The sequence below is a fragment of the Dipteris shenzhenensis genome, chromosome 16 (genome assembly GCF_047967505.1).
Source record: "Dipteris shenzhenensis isolate YYH24624 ecotype China chromosome 16, Dip_SZ_1.0, whole genome shotgun sequence".
Lineage (NCBI taxonomy): Eukaryota > Viridiplantae > Streptophyta > Polypodiopsida > Gleicheniales > Dipteridaceae > Dipteris > Dipteris shenzhenensis.
In genome coordinates, this window is record NC_141611.1 from 903981 (window position 1) to 927160 (window position 23180).

Below are 23180 nucleotides of genomic sequence, written 5' to 3' on the forward strand. Positions count from 1 at the left end.
TAAATTTTCAAACTATGAAACAGAAGGGACCTCAATTTATACAGCAGACAACAAGTTTCACAACTTCCTGTAAGGACAAGAAACAAACATGCATATTAACCTCAGGAGTATCTAGCAGCCATAGACTACTTCATATGATATGCACTTACCATGGATCCAATTTGTATGACTCTTTGAGGACAATTCTTTTGATAATTTTCGAGAATCTCCTTAGCATCTTTGGGCCGTTGAAATTGTCGTTGCTGCTGTTGTTTTTCCATTTGTGTGCCTCTGTAGCTTCTCTGTCTGGCCTTGAGCGTGGACATCTTTGAGTGGTAGAGGTGGCATCTTCTTCATTTTTTCCTTTTCTCAGCTACCTCAAATCTGGCTGCATATTTCCCTCTCTCTGAAGATCACATCCTTGCTAATGATTATCTTGCAGGTTCTAAGATGATACAGCATATGCCCTTAGCTTTGTTCACTATACTTAATGAAGGTGCATTTGTTTGCCTTGATCTTCAATTTCTTCCTTTGTTGTTTTGGAACTTGAGATTAGCAGGTAAAATGAAAGACTTTCTTTGCTTATATGTCTAGTGTGCATCTTCCCAAAAAGACAGTCCTCACAAAAAGAAGATACACGCATGTGCGGCATCCAAGCCACCCATCTTAAAGCTTTTCAACTACTAACAATTGGTTAAGTTGACCTGAAAAACAATTGTTGCTGTTTGTGGCCAGTTCTTCATAGCTCAAGCAGCTTGTTTAAATGTCTAAGAAATCCTATAGACATGAGTTAAAATATTCTGTTCTTGGAATCTCTAGTGTAGTTCAGAGAACACATGTTTCTATCAACTGTAGCTGCAAGTTTGCATGACCCGACCTCGGCAGATCCTGCGCAAACTCGTATCACGGCTAGTACACACGTGTGTGTTTTTGTGTGCATGTATACATGTGTGCATGTGTGTTGTGTACACGTATGCATGCGTATATGTGAGTGAACGATGAGAGTTGGTAGGAATGCAGGAGGTGGAAGGAAATCAAGGAATATGCAGTAGGTGAAAGATTGATGATAGAGTAATGTCGGTTAAATTGAAGTTTTAAATGGTGAATTTCAGGCAAGTTAACCAAAAACATGCTATCTGTATATGGATGTTAAACACTTCCTTTACTAGATTCTACTGCAGATCACGGGAGCAGCACCACAAATCTCCACCCAGCCATATCTCACTGAGGCTAACCAGCAGACAGAGATCTATGTTAAAAATTCAACATGAATCATCTTCTTCTCTTCTCTCACTAGCCTCAGCAAACCCCAATTCCCTAGATAGATCTAGATGCCACATGTCATCCATATAGGGACTTCCTAATGCAACATTTCACCCCTCTCTTGGGATGCATTAAATTCCTTGCCCGTAGGCACAATCTTTGCACTAGGCCCTTGGCCTTAGATCTACCTAGTCTGGTGCTATCAGCCCTCACCTAGGACCTTGACATTAAATCCCTCCCGATCATTTACATGAAGCGCAAACACATATATTACAGAGATAGATCCTTTAAGGGAAATGTCGACTGATTCTTCCGAGGTCATGCTACCTCGGCTAGAGCGTAACATTCCTTCCCTCTTCAGACATCAGCGTCCTCGATGATAAAGTCTGGAAACACTCTCCCCAACTGATATACGGATTCCCAGGTAGCTTTGGATAGAGGCTGACCATGCCATGCAACCAACACCGTGGGTATCTTTCGGTTTTGTATTTGCATTGTTTCTCGGTCCAGGATTCTTGTTGGTTTGCGCCTTGCAATATCCTCTATCTCCTGAAACAAAACCACATCTTCGATTAGTGAGTCACCTGTATGTAAAAATTTCTTTAAGCGCGAAACATGAAAAACTGGGTGCACCTTACATCCCTGTGGCAATTCTAATTTATAGGCTACACTGCCTATTCTCTTTAGAATTAACCTTGGTCCATAGTATCGAGGTGATAACTTAGCACACTCTCCTGAAGTCAACGACTTCGAGTGCGAAGGAATTCTGAGAAAAACTTTTTCTCCTTCTTCAAATACTCTTATAGATCGATTTTCATCCGCATACACCTTGGCTCTATCCATAGCCTGACGGATATTAGCTCTCGCAAGTGCTAGCATCTCCTGCATCTGAACTACAAAGTTCGCGGCACTAGGCACTTTCTGAGGTACTCCAACTATAGTTGGATTCTGGTCTATAACCATAGTTCAGTTCAAACGGACTGAACCCGGTAGAGGAATGTTTCCTATCATTGTAGGCAAACTCCAACAATGGCAACCACTTGTCCCATGTATGTTGCCTCAATGACACATATGCCCTCAGCATGTCCTCTAAAGTCTGGTTGACTCTCTCCGTCTGACCATCCGTCTCAGGATGATCCCCACTACTCATTCCTAACTCAGTCCTCAGTGTCTCAAATACCGCTGTCCAAAAGTGACCGGTAAATGTGACATCTCTGTGTGACACTATGGATCTAGGCAATCCATGCAGACGAAATATATGTCTAATGAACAAATCCGCAAGCCGCCACTTGCGGGGCACTAACAGACTCTCTAGTCGGAATGAAGTGAGCCATCTTGGTTAGACGATCAACCACCACAAGGATAGAATTATACCCTCCTTGTGTTGCAAGTAGCCCTACAATAAAGTCCATGGAAATGCTCTCCCACTTACTTAGTGGTATTTTCAAGGGCTTAAAAGTCCGGGTGGCTTCACCCGCTCGGCCTTGCTTACCTGACACGAGAAACACCGTGTCACATATTCATGAATATGCTTTCTCATCTTTGGCCAAAAGAAATCTCGCTTCACGAGATTATATGTCTTCTCGACTCCTGGATGTCCCGCACACGGGCTATCATGGCACTGTCGAATGACTCTCTGCCTGAGATCATTTTGACCAGGTACTACAACCTTGCCATTTCTAACTAGCATACCATCCCTTATGGTATATCTTGCATAAGTTTGGCCTTTTCTGGATGCCAGGTCATCCTTTTCATTTTCCCCGGGTTTTAACACATGAGCTTTAGGCCATAAGCTCTGGACAAACTCGTCCACCTTTTGAGTTTCTCTTATCTCGGTAATTAGAGCACTCTCTAATACCGTGAAACTCAGGTTGTGCATAATGCGAGACAACGCATCAGCCACCTTATTGTCTTTTCCTCTTCGGTACCGAATCGTCAAATTAAACTCCTGCATGAGCTCTGCCCACCTAGCTTGGCGGCCCCTCAAGTCAGGTTGTTTACAAAAATGTTTCAGAGTATCATGATCTACATCCACATAAAACTCTGAACCATACAGATAATGCCTCCATGTTTTCAAAGCATGGATAACAGCATACAACTCCAATTCATGAGTTGGCCAATTCCTTTGAGAGGGAGAAAGCTTCTTGCTTTCAAAGGCTATTGGCCTTCCCTCTTGAAGGAGGACTGCTCCTACCGCAATGCCACTTGCATCGGTTTCTAGGAACAACGGTTTCTGGGGATCAACTATTTTTAACACCGGTCCTGAGACCACAGCTTGTTTTATGGTGTTAAAACTTTCCTGTTGATTCTGTCCCCAAATAAAAGGTACTTTATCTGAGGTCAGATCAGTCAATGGCGATACTATTCCGGAATATCCTTTGATATGCCTTCTATAAAACTGGACAAATCCCAAGAATGATCGCAACGCGGTCAGACTCTGAGGGATTGGCCAAGTTAGTATCGCAGCCACTTTCTTCGGATCCATTTCTACCCCCTGTGGAGTAATTATGAATCCTAAGTACTCAAGCCTAACCATACACAGTATAGTTTTCTTTTTATTCACGTAAAGACTGGCTTTCCTCAAAGTACTGAACACTATCCTTAAGTGTTCACGATGCTCAGTAACACTTTTATTGAATATTAGGATATCGTCTATGAAATGTACTACGAACTTTCCGATATACGGACGTAGTAAATCGTTCATAAGCATAACGAAGGTCGCTGGAGCATTGGTAAGTCCGAAGGGCATTACCAAAAACTCATAATGACCAAACCTGCTTCTAAAAGCGGTTTTATGCACATCCTCGGCTCTAATCCGGATCTGATGGTAGCCACACTTAAGATCTATCTTACTGAAAATCACGGCTCCATGTAATGCATCTAGCAAATCATCAATCCGAGCCATCGGATACCTATGCTTAACAGTGATATTATTTAATGCTTTGTAATCTATACAGAGGCGAAACGTATCATCCTTTTTCTTCTTTAATATCACTGGCGAAGCAAAAGGTGAGAAACTTGGTTGAATCTGCCCCAACTTGAGGTATTCTTCCAGTTGTCTACGCACCTCCGCCTCTTCAGTAAAACTCATTCTATAGGGAGGTCTATTTACAGGTTCTTGCCCCCGGGATCAGTTCGATCTTATGTTGAACTTTCTGCTCTGGAGGTAACCCATAAGGTAGTTCATCCCTAAAACATTCAGAGAACTCCTCTGTTATAAGATTAGCCAGCTTGGCCATCTCACCACTTTGCGTAACATCAGTGCTAGCCGAAGAATCATCCACCGGCTCTACCGATGCTGTGCAAAGGAATAAAAACTCTACTTGAGCCTTTCTGATTTCCATCACGGAAACCAACGGTCCCTGAAGTATATCTTTTTCACCTCGCAAGACATAAAGCACATCATTCATCTTGAATTGATATACGTGCTTTTCCAATCAATGGCTGGATTCTTCCTAGAATGCCACGCCATACCCAGGGCTATATCTGCATGAGCAAGCTTGGTCATTTCAAACTCAAGCTTCTCAGCATATTTCTGAATCCGAAGCTCCAACTGGGTAACCCTTTGGTCCCATACTTCAGTTGAACTTCCATTTGCCATCCTAACTGTATACGCATAGTCAGATGGACTTGTCTTTAATTTCAGCCTCTTCACGAGCTTGGAGTTAATCACATTGTGAGTTGACGCCGAGTCAAACAACACAATGACATCATGATTGGCCACTTGCCCTTTCATTTTAATTAACTCCGTATCATCAAAGGCTGTATACCCCGTTGCTGCGGGCTTAGATAGGATGTTATCAGGTGCACTCGTCACTAACTTAGCAACAGACACACATAACAAACAAGGTACTAACCTCTGAGAAGATCCCGCTAGCTGAATCTGCATCTCTTCCGCTCTGGGACTTCCCTGCATCTCCACGTCGCACTCTGAGATCACCATCTCAGCCATCCGACGATCTTTGTTACGTGGACATTCCTTCCACTGATGAGGTTGAAGGCAACCAAAGCATAGGCCTTCTCTCCTCGCTTTTTCCCTTTGTTCTGGGTTCAAGGGAGACTTAGACCAAGCCCGGGCTGCCATTGGGGTTACTTTCCTCTGCACTCCAATGGTGGTACTTGGTTTAGGAGTTTCAGCCGGTCTCGCCTGCTTGGCTTGACCACTCGGCTGCGAACCACTCCCTCTACTAGCCCACTTCTTCTTAAACCCAGATTTCTTCGGATACCCATACTGGGTTCCGACCTGTGCAAGCCCACTTAGCTTGCTGCCCTTGGCATCCTCCAGCAATGCAATCCTGCCAGATAAAGTGTGAGCTACTGGGCGCGATCCTTGCTGGGTCGGCCAGACTCTTGATTCACCAGGGTCCCTCCTGGAAGCTCCTTCTTCTGCTTCCATTCTGTTCAATGGGTGTTTTGTTTTGATTTTGGGGCTTTTAAAAAAAAAAAAAAAAACACCACTAGCAAACTGTCTTTACCAGCTGACACAATTCAGTGTACTAGGGAATTCCTGCAATCTGACATGCACACTATCTAGGCATTTGACACATGCATAACCCAAATAGCGCTTTTTCCTATGCTAGGGAAATTCCTGCAACTAACTCTGACTGAAGCACACAGGCATAATCTCAAACAGGAATAACGAAGACCAAATGGGAAAATAGATAAAATGCTCCCTGATCTTGTTCGCTCCTGCCTCAGCTCCACAAACTCGAATCTCCGAAGCCTGCACTCTGATCGAAATCTGTCTGAGGGAATCAGTTCAACTGTCACGAGCCAGCCAACTAAGCAGCTAGATATCTCGAAGCCTGCAGCCTCCACGTACGACCTGCTCTCAGATTGCAACTACAGTAGATAAACGAACTGGTGGCCAGAGAAGTCCCGCAAAGGTCATAAAGTACTTCTGTGAAAACGTAGCAATCTGTTTGGGATTTGTCATAGCCCACGAACTATATGCGTGACCATGGACGAGACAGATAGGTTATTCATCAACCTATTGTCTATCTTCACCAACCTCCTCAGATCCCGCGCGTCGCCCAATCACGTATCACGTGCCTGCGCTCCTCTATCACGACGAGTCACCTAACACCCCGCCATCTTCTACTAACCCGTGCGGGATGATCACCGAACAGCCACATCGTCTGTCACGTGAAGGTCACGATCCCTTTGTCTATGTCTCCGTTGGGCGTCACGCACAGCAATCCGTCCCACCTACGCTCTGGTCCTTCGACACCCCTTTCGTGTCAACCTGCGCTCACGAATCGCTTGCTGTCCATAGTCCCTGTTGTTCGTCGTTACAATCCACATATCCCTCGATCTCTCCACAGGCTCTGATACCAATTGTTAAACACTTCCTTTACTAGATTCTACTGCAGATCACGGGAGTAGCACCACAAATCTCCACCCAGACATATCTCACTGAGGCTAACCAGCAGACAGAGATCTATCGTTAAAAATTCAACATGAATCATCTTCTTCTCTTCTCTCACTAGCCTCAGCAAACCTCGATTCCCTAGATAGATCTAGATGCCACATGTCATCCATATAGGGCCTTCCTAATGCAACATTTCACCCCTCTCTTGGGATGCATTAAATTCCTTGCCCCTAGGCACAATCTTTGCACTAGGCCCTTGGCCTTAGATCTACCTAGTCTGGTGCTATCAGCCCTCACCTAGGACCTTGACATTAAATCCCTCCCGATCATTTACATGAAGCGCAAACACATATATTACAGAGATAGATCCTTTAAGGGAAATGTCGACTGATTCTTCCGAGGTCATGCTACCTCGGCTAGAGCGTAACAATGGAAGATTACCAATGGACCCTTGATGGACAATAAATGAACAAGGATAGTGTGTAATCCATAAAAGATAGGAGAATTTCGACTGTTATTGGTGTGATGAAAAGAAGTAGTGAATCGCCTTAAGGATCAAAGTGATGGTTAATAGATAAGCATTTTATGTTCATCTCAACAAAAATTGAATGACGTTTAATATCTACTGTCAACCCATCCAGAACGCCACTTTCATAAATGTTTGACAATGAGACGTACTGATACTTAGAACACGGGCGGTCCCTTGAGAGACATAAATGGGACCCAAGGGAGTGATTTGGCTCGCCTAGCCAAGGTGATTTGCAAGGATAGTGCGGTTGTCCTCCTTATAAGCCATCTGCTTTGCTACAAATTCATAAAAGATAGGAAAATTTCGGCTGTTATTGGTGTGATGAAAAGAAGTAGTGAATCGCCTTAAGGATCAAAGTGATGGTTAATAGATAAGCATTTTATGTTCATCTCAACAAAAATTGAATGACGTTTAATATCTACTGTCAACCCATCCAGAACGCCACTTTCATAAATGTTTGACAATGAGACGTACTGATACTTAGAACACGGGTGGTCCCTTGAGAGACATAAATGGGACCCAAGAGAGTGATTTGGCTCGCCTAGCCAAGGTGATCTGCAAGGATAGTGTGGTTGTCCTCCTTATAAGCCATCTGCTTTGCTACAAATTCGCACTTTGCTGGCTCCCGTTGGACCCCTTTTGGGAGAGGCACTTGTTGAAGGCCTAGGTATATCTTGAGGAACGTAGATTTTGGTCTCGACTTCGGCCATCGCAAATCTCCTACTTCTGGCTGATGGTGCATGTGTTGGTTAGATCACCCACACAAGCATGGGCGATAGGCGTTTTCAGCTACTTGGTTGACCACTATATTTGAGGTGGATGTTATGACAGCATGGCACAAGTTGGATGCAGCCAACTGTCATAACTTGGAAGAATATAATAAAAAGTTTTGGGAAGCCCTCTTGCCATTCAGCTCTTTTCAGCATGTGCCCTTGTTAGAAGATATTGAAAAATATTGTTGTGGGCTGCCAAAGGAAATTGGGGACTACTGCACGAAAACGAGGGTTACCAACACGTCTCAGCTCATTGAGAATGCTACTACAGCTGATGCATTGCTGTTAGGAAAAACCAGCGGCTATAAAAGAAGTAAGTTTGAGAATTTCAAGAAAGCAGGGAAGCCAGGGAATGTGCCCAAGCATCCTTTTAACAAAGGAAAGAAGCGTGATAAGCCAGGCTCTAATTGGCTGTCTGTCACGTGAGGAAAGGAAAGCCTTGATGGAGGCTAATAAATGCTTTCACTACAAGGAAGAGGGCCATGTGGCACGAGATTGCGAGCTCAAAGGGAAAGTGGATGATAGGGAAGAGCACAAAGGCAAGAAGCCTAAACCATCTACAGGGTTAATGCCTGATGCGATCAGTGAGTAGTCTGCTACAGAGCTTTGCAGGGCATGGGGCAAAGTGAGGGATCATATGATATTAATCTTCTTAGACCCAGGGGCTCGTACGAATTTTCTCTCTCTGGAGTTGGCAGGCAAACTTGGAATCTGTGCAGAGGAGCTGCGATGTGGGCTTGGCTTGTCCTGGGTTTAGCACGCCGGTTATCCCTATCATTGGAAAGCTCCGCTTGCATATACAAAGCTTCGTGGACAACGAGGAATTTTATATGATGCCTCTTGAGGGCTGTGATGTTTTGCTGGATATGCCTTGGTGTCACAGAGTCCATGCTTTGGTGGATACATACAATCAGAAGATCTCCCTGGAGCATAGAGGGAAGAAACATGTATTGGATGTCAAAGTTAAGGGAGAGTCAGTCCCTGTTGTATCTGGTTCAGCTATACGCTCAGTAATGAAACATCATGTTTCTCCGTATATAGTTTTTGCAAAGGATACTAAGTCTGACGACCCACAATTTATAATCTTTAAGCTAGATAAAGAGCGGACAGATTTCTTAGTCAGTTTGGAGAGTGTTTTTCTGACTCATTGCTAGGCGAACTTCCTCTTGAGAGGCTTGAGGATCATGCAATTGAGATAGTGCCATGCAGTAGTCCACCGAATGGGGCACTTTATAGGGTGAGTGCAGCTCAGCAAGAATAAATCGTGAGCTAGGTGAAGGATCTTTTAGAGAAGGGGCTGATTCAGCCCAGTTCTTCCCCTTTTTTCTTTTTGCAAAGAAAGGAACCTTATATTAATGCTTGAAAGACTTCATACAAAACAGCAGCCCCAAAGGTGCTGAGTATGGGAAAAACCGAAAAAAGGCTGAAAGAAAAAAACCGGCCTATACCAGAGAAACCTTGCTTACTGCCTAGGTACTGCCTAGGGGATCTCTGGTACTGGGGCTAACAGACAAGTGGGGGGACTATACAACCAGCGAATCCCTCGCAGAGTGAAGATGTAGAAAACTCCTGGAGGCCAAGCCTTGCAGAATCGAGCACGCCTCTTGATAGTTGCTCTAGAGCATGGAGTCCCATGCTCCCAGGTGGAGCGTAGAGTGTAGATGATGTCCTGCCAGATGGCGACCATGGTAGCCAAAGGTAGAACCGGATGCTCACCCATCATGAGACTGTAGCAAGCCACCCAAACACGCAGCGATACTGGCTACCACCTCCCAAACGTTGTCCTCTGGAGGAGAAAGGGGAGCTAGGCTATTAGGAGGGACTGCCTCATGGAGCGCTATCCTCTGAATGCTCTGACCCTGTATCTGGTAGGCTGGGGAGATCTCATCAATCTGAAATGCGTGTGACATCCCGGGGCACTCTCTGGGTTACCCAATGCCGCTCCCTTGAGGGGTCCACCTTAAAGAGTCCATCTGAAGCCTCCTGCCAATCCGTGTGGTGTAGGAAAAGAAGGGCATCTCGTCCATCTGCTCGGCAAGGCCGCCGCTGGAGGGCCAGACCCATTCTCCCGGATCCCAGTGGACCTCCCTCAAGGGTCTACCCTCCCAGAGCCAGAGGCGCCATCTAGGGGCATCCAACTCTGAGATACTGGGAGGGTCAATGTGCCACTCCACCACTCTGATCATCTGCCAGTGAATCCCATCAAGACTCCCATCCATCTTAGGGTCTCTCTCAATGAGCAGATGAAGTAGGCCTCCAGGTCCTACACGGAAGAAGCCGGGGTGCGTGCTGCCTCTGTGCATCATCATCCTCAAGAGGACATCAGTCCGAGAAAACTGCCCCAACCAAATGCTGTCCCTTCAAATGCGAAGTTCCTCCCACCAGGACTTAGGGATGGCTAGGTCAATCTCTCTCATGCCTTGCCCTACCCCTCGCAGATGCACTACGGCGCCAAGCCTCGCCTCTGCCTCCATGGGTAGTCTGCTCCATCTGCCAAAAGACCCAGCCGGACCACTGTCCCACTGTGCCCAACCAATGTGCATTTGCTGTCCAAGCATATGCCCCTCTCCTGATCTCGGATCTCTGGGTGCCACATAAGGGGCTGTCGCTCAAACTCCCCTCTGCATTTGGGCGGAGCACAAATGAGACCCCCTGCTAGTCTCTGCCAGACCCTATGAAGGCTCCTCATCAAGGGGGAACCCTTCCGTGTAAGGGGGGCCTTTGAGAAGATCCACTTGTGCGAAGGCTGCCACTATCCTCCGGTACGTGGGGTGTTCTTGAGAAGCGCTCGCTGTAAGAGGAGCTTCCAGGGCTCTGCACCTGGGGTGAGGCCGCGAACAACCAACTTGCCCAGGATGGCTCTGCTCTGCATCTCCGGATCTATGATACCCAAGCCTCCCAATGCCTACGGCATGATCACCAGTTGCCAAGCGACCTGAGCTCTAGTATTCCGTGTGCCGTCCAATCTTGCCCAAAGGAAGTTTCGAACCAACCGTCGGAGCTGCCCAATGCATCCTTTGTGAAAGCACCAAGGGGAGGCGATACCAGGCCCTGGCAAGAAGGACCTAGTTTGCCACTAAGGCATGACCTACTAGGGAGAGCTTGGCCGAGCTTCAGTAGAGAAGCTTGCGCCGAACACTCTCAAGGACCAGGGCGATTTGCTGCTCTGCTGTAATGTCAATACCAACCTGGCATTCGAGGTATTTGGCTGTCTAGCCCTACGGTATCCATCTGAAGCCAAAAAGTCACTCCCCCACTCACGAATCTCCTATGTCTCCTCATAGCCCGTGAAGAAACCTATAGACTTTGTCTAGTTGATCCGCACACCTGAGGCCTCACAGTAGATAGCTAGGGCTCGCTTGACTCTCTCCAAACTCACTGTGGTGCCCTCAACATACAAGGCTGTGTCATCTGCAAACTCTGAGTCAAGCAGTTCCTCCTCCTGTCTGATTGGGAGCCTCAACCCTACGAGGCCCACCACCTGTGATCTCAAGTAGTAGCTCAAAGCCTCCGCCACGAACAAGAAGAGGAAGAACTCTGGAGCCGAGTTCTTCCCCTTAGTGTTCACTAGTTCAGTTAGTGCAAAAGAGTGATGGTTCTTGGGGAATGTGCATTGACTATCGTGCATTGAACATGATAACCATAAAAAACAGATTTCCTATTCCAAGAATAGATGATATCTTGGATAGATTGGAAGGGTCAGCTATTTGTCGAGAGGATGTGTCCAAGACAACTTTTAGGACCAGCTTTGGATTGTATGAGTTCTTTGTTATGCCATTTGGGCTTACGAATGCTCTTGCCACTTTTAATTGGATGATGGACAGAATCTTCCGTGAGCATAGGTCTTTTGTGGGCACTTTCTTTGATGATATGATAGTGTATTCAAAAGATGAGACAGAGCACGAGAAGCATGTGGCAATAGTATTCGCAAAAGTCAGCAAGCATAGGCTGATTGTAAATGCAAAGAAGAGTGAATTCTTTAAGCTTGAGATCCACTTTCGGGGACACATTGTCTCTAAGGATGGAGTGCGCATGGATCCCGCTAAGATTGAAGCAATTCGCAACTTGCCACAGCTAACAAATTTACATGAAGTATGAAGCTTTCTAGGCTTATGCTCGTACTACATGTCATACGCTATTTCGCTGAAATTGCTTCTCCTCCCTATGCTATGCAAAAGAAGGGAGCATCCTTCGTATGGGCTGAGAATCAGATTGCAGCATTTGAGATGCTAAAAGAAAAGCTTACCACAGATCCAGTGTCGATCTTACCAGATCTTTGGAAAGCTTTTCATGTCCAAGCTGATGCATGTGGATAGAATGGCCTTGGAGCGGTCATTATGCAGGAAGTATGGTTAGTGGCCTATGAGAGTAGAATTTTGCAAGATGATGAGAGACATCTGGGCATTTATGTAAAGGAATTGCTGGCTGTAATTCATGCCCTTGCTACATGGAAGCACTATTTACTTGGGGCTGATTTCATAGTGCAAATAGATCATTAGTCTCTGAGATATTTCCTCACTCGGGCGAAATTATCTGAGAAGCATATGCATTGGGCTAATTTCTTATTTATATTTCAATTCCAGATAGTACACGTGGAAGGTGAAAAAGAACGTAGTGGCGATGCATTGACAAGGAAGCCTCACTTTTCCGCAGTAACTATTGTGCATTGAATGCAAGCGGGATTGAACTCATTGTGTAATCTATTTGCTGGACTCTCCAATTAATAAAGAAATACGGAAAGGGGCGCCAAGGGTTTGGGGCCAATCGGTCGGTGTCCTTGTTATTGAGTAGGAGCACTCTAGCTGCCCCCAATCTGTGTTTGAGTTATTTGCTGAATGTCTTAGTGTGAAGGCTAGTTGTTTTTACCACCCTCTTGTTGGCCTTGAGGCTGGGTTTAGGGGAGGTGTTTGTGGTCCTCATTTGAGTGTCCACCCGGGGTTGAGTCTGGCAAGTCCTGCACCTTGGGTCTCTATTGCGTCTAGTCCCTTGCTCGGGCTCTGACGGTCCCTCCTGTGCTCTCCTCTATGCTTGTTTGAGCTGATCTATGTGTCTCTGGCTCTTGAGGAGGAAAACGGCCATGCTTTGCTGATTAGGATGCCAAGAACTCTTTTAGTGGGCCAAATTGCTCTTGGATAGACAATGATGCTAGCCACGAATCACATAGTACATTAATGCAAAGTGGCTCTTGAGGAGGAAAATGGCCATGCTTTGCTGATTAGGATGCCAAGAACTCTTTTAGTGGGCCAAATTGCTCTTGGACAGACAATGATGCTAGCCACGAATCACATAGTACATGAATGCAAAGTGCTCCTTTGTCTCGGTCTCCTGCATATCCTAGATAGCACCGATCCGTCTCTCTCATGGGATGCCTTTTGCCCACCTTGTCTCCATCCGTGCCTGTGGGAAGACACCCAGAATTGTCCAATCGAGATCCTCAATGCATGTGGGAGATGAATTTGTGTAGAACCCGGTGGTTTGGTAAAACCTTTTTTTGATTATAGAAGCTGAGTTTTATTGAAAGTTCGGAGATTAACCAAGTCTTGTATGTGTGGAGCTGCAATAATGCCTCTTTGATGACATGCTTCACGTCGTGATAGGTGAGCAGAATGGATGGATCCTCAAGGTTATACTAAAAGGGTGGCAATCTGTCCATTTGTAGTCCCAAGACTGCAAACTGCCTACTTGTTTGAGCATAGCAGCTCCTCTGATCTCCCTATGGCAATCTGCATCGTCTGGACGTCGTGGTAGCAAAGTCCTTGATTCTATGGAGACAAGTGACCACTTGGAAGACTGCATTTAGCTATACCAGCATGATATGATGTGGGACCGCCGATGACTTGCTATGGATTATCCGAGCAAGAAGTATAACTTGTAGTCTCTGTATGCAGGATGAATTTGTCTCTGATAGGTTTGTACCCCAAAAGGGGCTGTTGTACATCCTAGCTGCATGGACGAAAGCGGGTTAGAGGATGATCATGCGCTTTTCTTTGACGACCGGAGCTAGGGGCAGCAGGGACTAGACGTAGTACATAACCAGAGTGCATGACTCGCCAGACTTTGACCTTTAGTTGACACTCACATACATCTCCACTCTACTCTTTGACATGTGGAGATAGACTACAGGAGTGATGCTAGCACTTGTAATGCCGAGCTTACTCTTGGAGGCTACAATAGAGGGTGGAGGGAACCACCAAAGAGTCTATGCACACACTTATTTATACCAGATGTCATGTTGGAAACGTAGTGACAGATTGGACATTATTTATACCTTGCGTGTGATCTAGGAGCAAGCTATAGGCCTAGGCCTCCAAGAAGAGCGGTTTTGCAAGGCTTGGCCTATAGGTATACTCTATAATCTCATGGATCTAGGAATTTGTTGGTTGTATAGCTCACCACATCAGTTGTGGGCACTTGCTCTAGGACTTAGATTTCTCAATTAATACCACACGGATAGTTAATGTCATGCAATGTTTCCCAAAACATTTAATGGAAGATACCTTGTTTGGGGAGGAAAAAAGACAAGGGACAAAAAACCTTTCAGAAAGTGAGGTGAATATTTGGTTAAGAGTAACAAATACAAGCAATGACAAAAAGAAAGGGAAGGAACATTCTATTGCCTCCCAATTTTTGCAGAACACCTAGTTCTAATGGGGGCACCAGCAGTGTTGGAAGACGTCCAAGGGTTGGCAGTGCTTAGCATTTATGATTTTGTAAGTTGAATGGGGAGATATTGAGTAGCTAGTATAAACACTTATGCATTGCACAACGCTAGATGATATAAAATAAAGGGCTGCTTGTACTCCTCTTCATTCTCACTATGCCCGCGCATCTCTTACAATCTAGGAATCAATTACGAGATGTCTCTAAATTGTTCCGTGTTTGTCCGAAAATGAGCGAGAGATAAGTATCAAAGTTTCAAGGTCCTAATCAATTGAAAGGGCATGAGACAATCACCATAGAAACTAGATGCATGTGTGGGTTGGGAGTTGTAATGAGAAGCCACTCAAGGTGAGCTCTTTTGAAATGATGGGTGACTTCATAGTTCATGTAGTGCAGTGGATTTTTGAAGTTGGAAATATCCACAATTGCGAGAGATGCTTGAGGCATGCAGTAAGAGGCACATATTACCGGTACGAGACTCTAAGGACTTCTAACAGGGGTAGATTGTGTTTAATGTTTTGTGCGGCTGATATGATCAAATTTATCATGCAGGTTCTACAGAATGACATTAAAGCACTTCGTAAAGCTATGGGTGCTACTGACATTGAAGGTGCAGAGTCACTAGAGCCCACCACACAAACAACCGCTTACGTGAAGGTAGAGTCTGGAGAGGATGGGTGGAATGTTTAATATCATGAAATTCTGTTGTGCACATAGTTAGTGTTGATGGAAGATTTTGGTGTAAAATGTGGTCTACTGACTACCTTTCTTTTCGTGTTACAGTATTTGAAGCAGCTTGTCAGAATTGCTTGCAATGAGAAAGACAGGAAACAGGCATGCCTACAGCTACTGGCTCATATATTTGCAATCTATGTGGCACACCTGACTACAGGTCTACTGAAATTCAAAGCCTTACTAAGTGTATGTTTGCTTCATGCTGTCAGAAGAATGCAGCAGGCCTTGAAAATTTTTATAGGTCTATGGGGAAGCCTTGCACTGCAGTCACAGCCAGGGCCCTGCTTCCCTTAGTCCAACACATCATACATGTGATACCTTGTAAATGTTTCTCATGGGCACCAATTGTCTAAGGGAGTACGGGTGGGGCATAAAAGCTCTGTTTGTTGCATTTGCTAGGTCAGGATTATGCAGTTAAATGTTTATTTTTTCTAGAGAAGAACAGCCTATTTGGAACTTGATTTTTAAAAAAATACAGATCAGCTATCTGTGAGATGCTGACCATAAGAAAGTGCTGGCTGCTATGTAGCCTACCTCTTAGGATCCCAGCTCATGGCCTAGGGTATCCGGGAAGCAAGCACCAAGAGCAAGGGTGGAGGGCTAGAGAACCAACAGCAGTGCGACACAACCAATGGATTCCTTGCTACATGAAAATAGGTATCTGCAGGCCATGCCTTGCAGAAGCGCTTCTGCCTTTTGGCGGTCTTTCTAGACGCCTCCATACCTAGCTCCCAAATAGCTCGCAATGTATAGATGATATAATGCCAAACTTTGACGAGGGTAGCTGCACACCATACCTGCTTCCCTCCCATCACTTAGTTGCAGTGTGCTGCTACCCAGATGTTCCAAGCAAAAGTGGATGTATGGTCTGGGGTCGACGGCTAGTGACTGACCCAGACGACTAACCACTTTGATCCTCTGTCACTCAATGGAGTCGAAGACCCCATCATCCCCTAGATCGCTGCTCTTGATCTCAGACTCCAGCTGATGCGACCCTCCAAGGCAAATATTGAAGAAAACTGCGCAAGGAGGATCTTTGTCATAATCCATGTTTTTTTTTTTGGAGTGGGGCACTTGTCCTAGAGTAGTCGTACCAATTGGGTGTTTTTTTGCATCTGGGATGCTGCCGAACTCTCATCAATCTCCTCATTAGTGGCAACCCTTCCTTGTAAGATGGGTCTTTGTAAAGTTCACTAGTAAGACTGCTGCCATTATTCCCTTATGCTAGGTGTATTTCATTGAAGCCTTTGCTAAAGCAAGAGTCTCCAAGGTGCGGAGCTTATGGCAACACCCTGAATAATGAGCTTGCCCAAGAGGGCTCTACTTTGCATCTCTAGACCAATAATACCAAGACTTCCCTTTGCTCGAGCATTGGGTACCATCTGCCTACAAGAAGTTGTGCATCGAGCACTTGAGGTACCCCATGCAGCCGCCATGAAAGTCCCAGCAAGATGCGATGTAGCTAGAAAGTTTTGGTTGACCATCAAAGCTCTTTGTGCTAGGGATAATCTGGCCGTCCAATAGAGAAGCTTACAATCCATGCTGTTTACCACACGAGTAATATGTTGCTTGGCTATGATTTTAAACCGCACCTGACATCGCTAGTATCTTGCTATCTTTCCTTAAGGGAATTCATTGGAAATGTAAAGCCATCCCCAATCTTGGATCTCCTCTATCCCTATGAGAAGCCCACTAATTTATTCTAGTTGATCTTGGATCCTAATGCGGGTCAATATACGAGTGAATCTCAAGGCTCTTGGCTGATCCCTCCACGTCTCATCCGCAAACTCAGAATTCAACAACTCCTCGTGTCAGATTGGGAGATGCCACTTGCGAGCACAAGAAATACCCTAGTGCCTTGGTCACAAAGAGGAAAAAAAAGGGGATGAGTGGGCAACCTTGGCACACTGAGTGAGAGTAAAAAAGCCTTCCCATGTGACCGCCGCCAATAAAAATTTCGTCGGAGCTGCTTGCATACAATGCTGAAATCCTGCACACCTACTACAACAACAAAACCAATTTGCGCATCGGGCCCTCCAAGAAAGTCCAATCCACCTTGTCACCGGTCTTCATGAAATAGAAGAGGAGAATCACAAGAGGCTAAGCCTCCTCGTGCACCCAGTCAATGGTCTACCAGAGAGTGAAGATGTTGTCTAGGATGCTTCTCTCTTAAACAAAACGAGTCCGAGTTTCATGGGTGATCTCAGGGAGGTGTGAGGGTGAAGTCGCTAGCTCAAGTCTCTCAGGGAGTGATCACTCCTTTTTGGGATGAGGCATATCGATACTCGTGTAATTGTTCAAGGAAGCAATCTTGAATCAAAGATTTCATATAAACCCGATTGGAGAGGTGTGCCAATTTACTCCTGGAATCAACGGAAGACCAACAAGAACAAGCTGTCCTCACTGTGCATTTTTACACCTAGAGGGCCTCAAACATCTTCTCATCTGTGGAACTGGCCTCCAACTACCTCATCAAGCTACCTCATCACGTTGGGGGTGACACATGAGGGATATGGGCCAAACCCACCTCTTTGGCTGTAGCCAAAAAGCTTGCAGTGGAAGGAAGAAGTCATAACTCGGATCTCCTGTGGGTCTAAGTGGAGCTGCTCCAAGTAATCTCTCTCTCAAAGGTTGGGAACGAGTCCCTACCGATGAGGGTGTGTGGTTTGAAAAAATTTTCCACATCATCCTATCACCCTATTAGACCTATCATGCTAGAAAGTTTTGATGAGAGTATTTTAATCGTCAAATCCATCCCTGTAAGTTAAGACTGGCATACTCGTATGTATTGCCAACCATTGGGAGTTTGGCTATTGCTCCTTGAGCCGCGCAATGGAAGCCAAATTGCATCTAAGAGCACACTCTTTCTCTTGGAGGATTTGCAACAACTGGATGCCTTGTAGAATGCCTGGACATCTTTGTAGTGGACACAAACAGTGGGGAGATGCCTTAGCCTTGCCCTGGCAGTTGGGAGCTATTGCATGCACTTGGAATTGGATGTAGGTTAAGACCAAGCATTGGCTCAGACAGTGGAGTTGCCATAAACACAGAACAAGCACGAGCCCTTGTTGTAAAGCATTTTCCATTTTCAAAAGAATTAAATAAATACCGAAAAGGGTGCCAAGGCATTTGGGGCGAGTGGGTGTCTCGTGTGATGTTTCAGTGAGCAGGGGCATTCTAGCCTCCATCCAGTTATTCTCAGTTTATTTCTAAGTGTTTTTCAGTGGCAATTAATTAATGGAAGTGATTGGGAATGATGCAATGTGGCTGTAAAAGGTGTGAATGCTAAGATAGTTACGGTTTACTGTCCTTTAATCAACTGAAGGCCGGTTTCATCCGCCTCCCTCCCCGCCTCCACCTTCGTCTCCTTCCCGCCTCTACCTTCACTTTCTTCCCTGCCTCCATCTTCGCCTCCTCCCCCGCTTCCTCCTTTGCCTCCATCCCGTCGTCTCTCCGCCTCCATCCCTGACTTCCCTCTACCTCCTTCGCCTCCACTTCCTCCCCTGCCTCCTTCCTTCTTCTCCGCCCCCTCTCTTTGCTGCCTTCTCTGCCTCCTCTCCCGCCTCCATCTCGGCCCTCTTCTCCGGCTCTCTTCTCGCCTTCCTCTCCCCCATTCCCTCCTCTCTCTCTAGGACTCTCCCTAGCCTCTCATGGGGGTGAGGCAGCTTCCTTGCCGACCTTCTAGGTGGCTTTTCTTTTTCTTCCCAAGGCTGATTGCACGGAGCTTCCATGACTTGCTGTACCTGCTGTACGGGCTGATGTGTGGATTCTTGCACCTTAGGTCCCTCCAATGAAGTTGAACCTTGTTCAATCACACTCTGAAAGTATTCAAGGATTATCTTTGACTGCATTTTTCTTGCTTTCTCAATGGGAAATTCCTCCCACAAATGTTGGAGGATCTCCAATGTAGGAACCAACTCAGGAAATCTAGGTGCTTTTGGAGGTGACATCACAAAGTGCGTTGCATCTTTTTTTGAAAGATGAAACAATCTATTGCTCATTCTTGACTTTGTGTAAATCATCATTGTATTGCTATCTTTTTCAATTTTTATTCCTATAGTAAGGTGCCCCCTTGAATCAAATTGCTCTTTGAGAAAGATACATCTGATGCCTGCTCATCTTTCTCCAACTCTCTCTTTGTCATAGTAGAATGATGAGAAAGAAAATCTTGGTGGTGACCCTTGGTATGGCTAGAGGGGCTCTATGGCAGCACCCTCGAATCCCACAATTGCTCAGGTTATCCTTTCTCTAGCCGACAAGCAATAGGTCCAGCATGCAATCCATAGTTGTGGGCAGAATTGTGGGCCTCACCCCCACAAGGAGACAGGTGAGAGAGTGGATCCAAGCGAGCTTGGCCCTAGAAGATGACCACATCCAAGAGGTCACCATCAACGGAAGAGGCGTCTTCCTCATCCAATTGAGCTCTCCTGCTACCGCCTTGACACTTGTGGAGCAGAGCCCCATCCTCCTTGGCCCGCATCTGGTGTACCTTTTCTCTTGGTACCATGGATTTATAGTGTAGGACATGAACACAACACACCATGCTTTAGATTGTTTTAAAAATCCAAGCGCACAAGAAACACAAAGAAGGGCAAGTTCTTGTTCGAAGAAATAAGACTACTTGTGATACTAATGTCTTGTGATGGTGTGTATACATAAATTTTCATGGGATAGGGGGTGGTTCTTTTATTGGGTTCTATGTTGTTCTATGAGGTTGATGCTACTGATTGGGCCTTTACGGCTATTTATGCTGTCGTCGTTTCATAACATAGACAAAGAAAGTAGCAAAATTTTTCACCCATTATGTGTACTTCTCTCCACCATACGTAGATAGTGCTGTGGGTGATGGTTCCAATGTTTTGTATGGAGTTTTAGTCGGAGGCTTATGTCTCCATGGGAGGTGACTTCACGTCTAGCAAGAAGAATTCAGTGTACTCCAAAATACATGACTTGTTCTTATCCACGGCTTCCAATTATTACAGCTGCAACTTCTTTTGGCCTCTTCTTTGTCAGAGCTTCTTGGAGTATTCCATTTGGCAATTCAGTGCATTCCATTTGGCCTCTTCTTTGTCAGAGCTTCTTGGAGTGTCATGTTTTTTAATGCTTTAGAATGATGCCTGTTAAGCACATAAGCAACTGTGAATATTGTTTTGCCCAAAATATGCTTGGCGATTCCCAGGTCTTTGACAATAAACCAGGCTGCCTCAACAAGGTGCCCACTTTCTATTCTTCCTCTTTGCCACTCCATTCTGCTGAGGAATATAGGCAAAGTAGTGAACTGTTTCTTGATGCCTTGTTTGCTGTTAATTATTTTGAACTCGTTACTCCTTAAAAATCTGATTTCTTGCCACTATTTTTGCAACAGCCTTGGACAAATTGGCTTCTCTTTATCAAATTCGCAATGAGGCACGTGTTGCATATTTAAGAAGGCAATTGCAGGAAGTGACCATGAATGAAGGTGACTCTATGGATGCATACTTGACAAAGGTCAAGGACCTCATGGAACAACTTGCCAATTTTGATGAGGTGGTGCCAAATTCTCAGGTTGTCAGTACCACATTGAATGGGCTGCCAGATACATATCTTGGGGTTTGCTACAACCCTTCGACTAGTGGCCATGGGTAATCCATACCACTACTCCTTTGATCAGTTAGTCACCTTGCTTTTGTAGGAAGAGCAAAGTTGTGCTAATAGGCAAGCTACTATTCCTGATCATGCATTTGCTTCACAACAAACAGGAAAAGGCAAGGTTTCCAAGCCTATGGACAAGCCTAAACATGCGCCTAACAATCGCAATTCCTCCAATGCATCTCAAAATACAGCAGATAAGTCAAAGAAGAAAAGATGCAACTATTGTCACAAGCTAGGGCATGAAATTTCAGAATGCGGGAAGCGCATTGCTTCGGAGAAAAAGGAAGCAGGATTGACAGTAAATGCCTCACATGCAATTGAATCCCACGAGCCTGCAGATGCCTCACATGCACATGCTCTCTAGGATGATTGGGCATGGGCTGTCCATTGCTCCTTTGATCCCTCCAAAGTTGATGCATTCTTTATTGCTAATGATGCTTAGTCTTGGTATTTTGATAGTGGTGCTTCCAAGCACGTCACATCTTGTAGACAATTGTTTCATTCCTTGGCTAATGCACCTCGAGGGGGGACTGTCACATGTGCTAATAATGCTTCCTATTCCGTAAAAGGAATTGGAGATGTGCAGCTCACATCCATTTCAAGCCATCGTGTCACTTTGACAGATGTTCTTTTTGTGCGTGGAATTGAAGTCAACTTGATTTCAATTTTAGCAATTACCACTTAAGTTTTAGAAAGATTTTTTATGGATACAGATGCCTAGTATATGATCTTCGTGATGACAATGCCATAGTTTTCACGGGCACTTTACAAAAGGGGCTTTATCATCTTGATCATCACTCAATTGCACTTTCTATTAAAGCATTTGCTATTTCAGATTCACAGCTTGCTGAAACTCAGCTTTGGCATGAGAGAATGGGTCATCTTAATTATAGAGCTCTTGCCAAGTTACATTCACAGGGCATGGCAAATGATGTACCTCAAACTCACACAGGTTTCAAACATGTGTGTGAGGGTTGTCTTTTGGGTAAGATGCATCGGTTTCCTTTTCAAAAGAATTGTCCAAAATTCTCACAAAGGAAATTGCAGCTAGTGCACAGTGATGTCGGTGGCCCAATGAGGACAAATGCCATTGGAGGGTTACAAATATTTCATGACTCTAATTGATGACTTCACAAGATATTGCTGGGTATATGCTTAAAAGACAAATATGAAGTGTTCTCATGCTTTCAGAGGTGGCTGAATATGGTTGAGAATGAATCAGGATGCAAGCTTGTCACCCTCAACACAGACAGGGGGGATACAGATGCCTAGTATATGATCTTCGTGATGACAATGCCATAGTTTTCACGGGCACTTTGCAAAAGGGGCTTTATCATCTTGATCATCACTCAATTGCACTTTCTATTAAAGCATTTGCTATTTCAGATTCACAGCTTGCTGAAACTCATCTTTGGCATGAGAGAATGGGTCATCTCAATTATAGAGCTCTTGCCAAGTTACATTCACAGGGCATGGCAAATGATGTACCTCAAACTCACACAGTTTTCAAACATGTGTGTGAGGGTTGTCTTTTGGGTAAGATGCATCGGTTTCCTTTTCAAAAGAATTGTCCAAAATTCTCACAAAGGAAATTGCAGCTAGTGCACAGTGATGTCGATGGCCCAATGAGGACAAATGCCATTGGAGGGTTACAAATATTTCATGACTCTAATTGATGACTTCACAAGATATTGCTGGGTATATGCTTAGAAGACAAATATGAAGTGTTCTCATGCTTTCAGAGGTGGCTGAATATGGTTGAGAATGAATCAGGATGCAAGCTTGTCACCCTCAACACAGACGGGGGGGAGAGTATATGTCAAAGGAGTTTGATGCATTTTTGTCCTCACAGGGCATTGTTCACTCATGCACTACTCCTTACACTCCTCAGCATAATCCTGTTCCTGAAAGGAAGAACAGGTCCACTATGGAGATGGCCAGATGCATGCTTAAGGCCAAGTCCTTGCCCAATAAATTTTGGCTTGATACAGTGATGTGTGCCAACTATGTGCTGATCACCTACAAGGGCATTGAGGACTGTTACACCTTATGAAGCATGGAAAGGTAGGAAGCCTTCACTTTCACACATGAGAGTTTTTGGGTCTCTTGCATATGTTTCTCGTATCATCTCAACTGAGACATAAGCTTGATGATAAGGCAATCAAATGCATATTTATTGGTTACAGCCAGGAGAGCAGAGGGTATTGGTTATACCAACCAATACTGGGAAGATTATTGT

At 45.1% G+C, this 23180-nt stretch overlaps 1 protein-coding gene across 4 annotated transcripts in view; it reads left to right on the plus strand.

The window, feature by feature from the left end:
* Positions 1-23180, plus strand: part of LOC147892369 (uncharacterized) — an 80327-nt gene that overhangs the window by 47946 nt on the left and 9201 nt on the right. For all 4 annotated transcript variants that reach the window (XR_015542303.1, XM_087386700.1, XM_087386697.1 and 1 more), the window contains 2 exons: positions 15128-15232; positions 15359-15467. Coding sequence is in view for 3 of the 4 variants with exons in the window: in XM_087386700.1 (XP_087242826.1) it covers positions 15128-15232; positions 15359-15467 (214 nt within the window). In the remaining variant the exon portion in view is untranslated. The remainder of the gene's footprint in view (positions 1-15127; positions 15233-15358; positions 15468-23180) is intronic.